The 2637-nt window shown below is 45.9% G+C and overlaps 1 protein-coding gene across 1 annotated transcript; it reads right to left on the minus strand.

Moving 5' to 3' along the window:
- Positions 1-213: 213 nt before the first annotated feature.
- On the minus strand, positions 214-1386 carry LOC100517905 (olfactory receptor 52B4-like). Its single transcript, XM_003129584.3, has one exon. It carries the CDS (start codon positions 1156-1158, stop codon positions 214-216), a length of 945 nt encoding a protein of 314 aa, XP_003129632.3. The 5' UTR covers positions 1159-1386.
- Positions 1387-2637: the final 1251 nt, after the last annotated feature.

Here is a 2637-nt window from a genome sequence, read left to right on the forward strand (position 1 = left end):
ATAGCTCATGCTCAGGAGAACAAAGCACCTCTCTCTGTTGCCTTGACGGCAGAAGATGGAAATCTTAGAACCTCCCAGTGGGCCCTTCCTCAGGAATCCGAACTAACTGAGCTGTTTCCTAGGACTCAGTTTCCCACTTGTGTCTCCCCCCAACACATCTATCTTCCACAGCACAGACAGCGAGATGCTCAAAGCTCTGCGCCTCCTGCAAATTTATTTCTGCTTCGGGAACAATAGGTGAGCTACCTGCTCTCGAATTGCCTTGGTCTTGATCCCATAAATGATGGGATTCAGCATCGGGGGAACCAGCACGCAGACATTGGCCAACAAGATGTGGATATGAGCTGGGATGTGGCGTCCAAACCGCTGAGTCAGGGTGGTGAAGAATCCAGGCCCATAAAAGAGGATGATGACAGAAACATGGGAGCCACACGTGTTGAGAGCTTTGTGACGAGCATCTTGGGAAGGCATGTGGAAGACAGCACGGAGAATCAGCATGTAGGACACAAAAATTAACAGGACGTCTAAGAACAGTGTTGACACTATGACAAAGAGGCCATACCAGATGTTCACTCGAATGTCATTACACGCATACTTGGCCAAGCCAATATGTTCACAACCGGTATGTGGAAGGACATTACTTCGGCAGAACGTCAGCCTTTTCAAAAGAAATATGATGGGGAAAATGGCACAATAACTTCTCAGAACGATGGTAACACCGATCTTCCCAATCAGCGTGTGTGTCAGAATAGTGGTGTATCTCAGAGGGTAGCATATGGCAACGTAGCGGTCAAACGCCATCACCAGCAAGAGGCCTGACTCAAAGATGAAGATGGAATGGATGAAGAAGAGCTGAGTGATGCAGCGATCCAGGGAGATCTCCCCAGCACGGAACCAGAAGATGGCCAGGGCCTGAGGGACTGTGCAGGTGGACAGGACCAGGTCAGCCCCGGCCAGCATGCACAGGAACAGGAACATGGGTTCATGCAGGCTGCGCCTCGTGAGGATGAGGAAGATGAGCAGGCTGTTCCCAAGCAGGGCGATGACATAGGAAATGAAGAAGGGGATGGAAATCCACAGGTGCTGGTCCTCAAGGCCAGGGATGCCCAGCAAGTAGAAGACGGTGTGGCTGACCCCAGTGTGGTTTAAGGCAGTCATGCCAGGGAGAGGACCAGACAGCACTTCTCATTCACTGACAGAGATGAAAACACAGATTGTCCTGTAATATTCTTGGCAAAGGCACCAGGATATGTGGACATGGTCCACCCTTCCGTCTTCTTTGAACATGGACATTTTAAGACATCGCCAAGAGTGAATAGGATATGTTCTCTGCCCTCAAGAGTGATGCTCTAAGTAAAAGGCAGCTGCGGCCCAGGCCACAGCCATAGCAGTACCAAATCTGCACTGTATCTGTGTCCCACACCACAGCTGAAGGCAACGCTGGATCCTTAACCCACTGAGCGAGGCTGGGGATCAAACCAACATCCCTCAGAGACAACATCAGACCTTAACCTGCTGAGCCACAAGGGGAACTCCAGAGTGAGCATATGACTTTCAGGCAATTATAAGCTTTGCATCCAGATCATGTGACATTAGAGTAGAAAGTAAGTTAGACTTCAGCAGTGGCTGTGGAATCCAAGATAAAACATATGAATTTCATCCTGAAGGCTATTGAACAACGTTAAGAATGAAGAAATTAGTATTTTATAAAGGTTATTCGGACAGTGGTTTGAGGATGAATGGGAGCCAAGAGGGGCAGTTAAAAGACTTACTCTTTATGCAAACTATTATATATGTAGAATAGATAAACAACTAGGTCCTACTGCAGAGTATGGGGAATTATATTCAGTAGCCTGTAATAAGTCATAATGGAAACGAATATGAAAAAGAAAATATGTATATCTGAATCCCTGTGCTCTACAGCACCAATCAACACAACAATGTAAATCAACTATACCTACATAACTGCTTTCCTAACAATCACTTACTCTTGCCAAAACCAGGGACTGTATAGTCACAACCAAAACTACCAAGTATTTCTGCCTCAACGTAAAGAACATTAGTTCCATTGTATCTCAAAATAGTTTTCAAGTATTTCCTAAATGTTATTTATTTATTTATTTATCGCTTTTTCTTTTTAGGGCCACACCCACGGCACATGGAAGGTCCCAGGTTAAGTGTCCAATTGGAACTACAGCTGCCAGCCTACACCACAGTCACAGCAAAACAGGATCTGAGCCGCCTCTGCAATCTACACCAACCTCAGGGCAACGCCAGATCCTTAACCCAACGAGCAAGGCCAAGAATTCAACCTGAATCCTCACGGATGCTCGTCGGATTCATTACCACAGAGCCACGATGGGAACGCCCAAGTTTTTTTTTTATTTAAAATTCTCCTCATAAAATCTCTGATTAAATTATTGAATAGGCAATGTAGGGTGGAAAAAGTCCTCTCTTTTCCTTAAAACAAAACATACATTTTTCCAACTAACCAAATGAAAAGACATCGTTGCATGTCCTCTCCTACAAACAGATGGTTATCAATATGCAGGAGCAGCCAGGGGGTGTGTTTGGGAAAGCAGCAGCAAGATGATCCCTGAATGCGAGGCGAGTCCTTTATCACGGTGAGGAAAGAAA

The sequence above is a fragment of the Sus scrofa genome, chromosome 9 (genome assembly GCF_054392235.1).
Source record: "Sus scrofa isolate SSC_HxYL_T2T_F1_AM1 chromosome 9, Sscrofa_HxYL_maternal_Yorkshire_Landrace_v2.0, whole genome shotgun sequence".
Taxonomy (NCBI): Eukaryota; Metazoa; Chordata; class Mammalia; order Artiodactyla; family Suidae; genus Sus; species Sus scrofa.

Excerpts from the sequence above, each read along its gene's own strand:
- LOC100517905 (XM_003129584.3), bottom strand. The coding sequence starts at position 1,158 with ATGACTGCCTTAAACCACACTGGGGTCAGCCACACCGTCTTCTACTTG.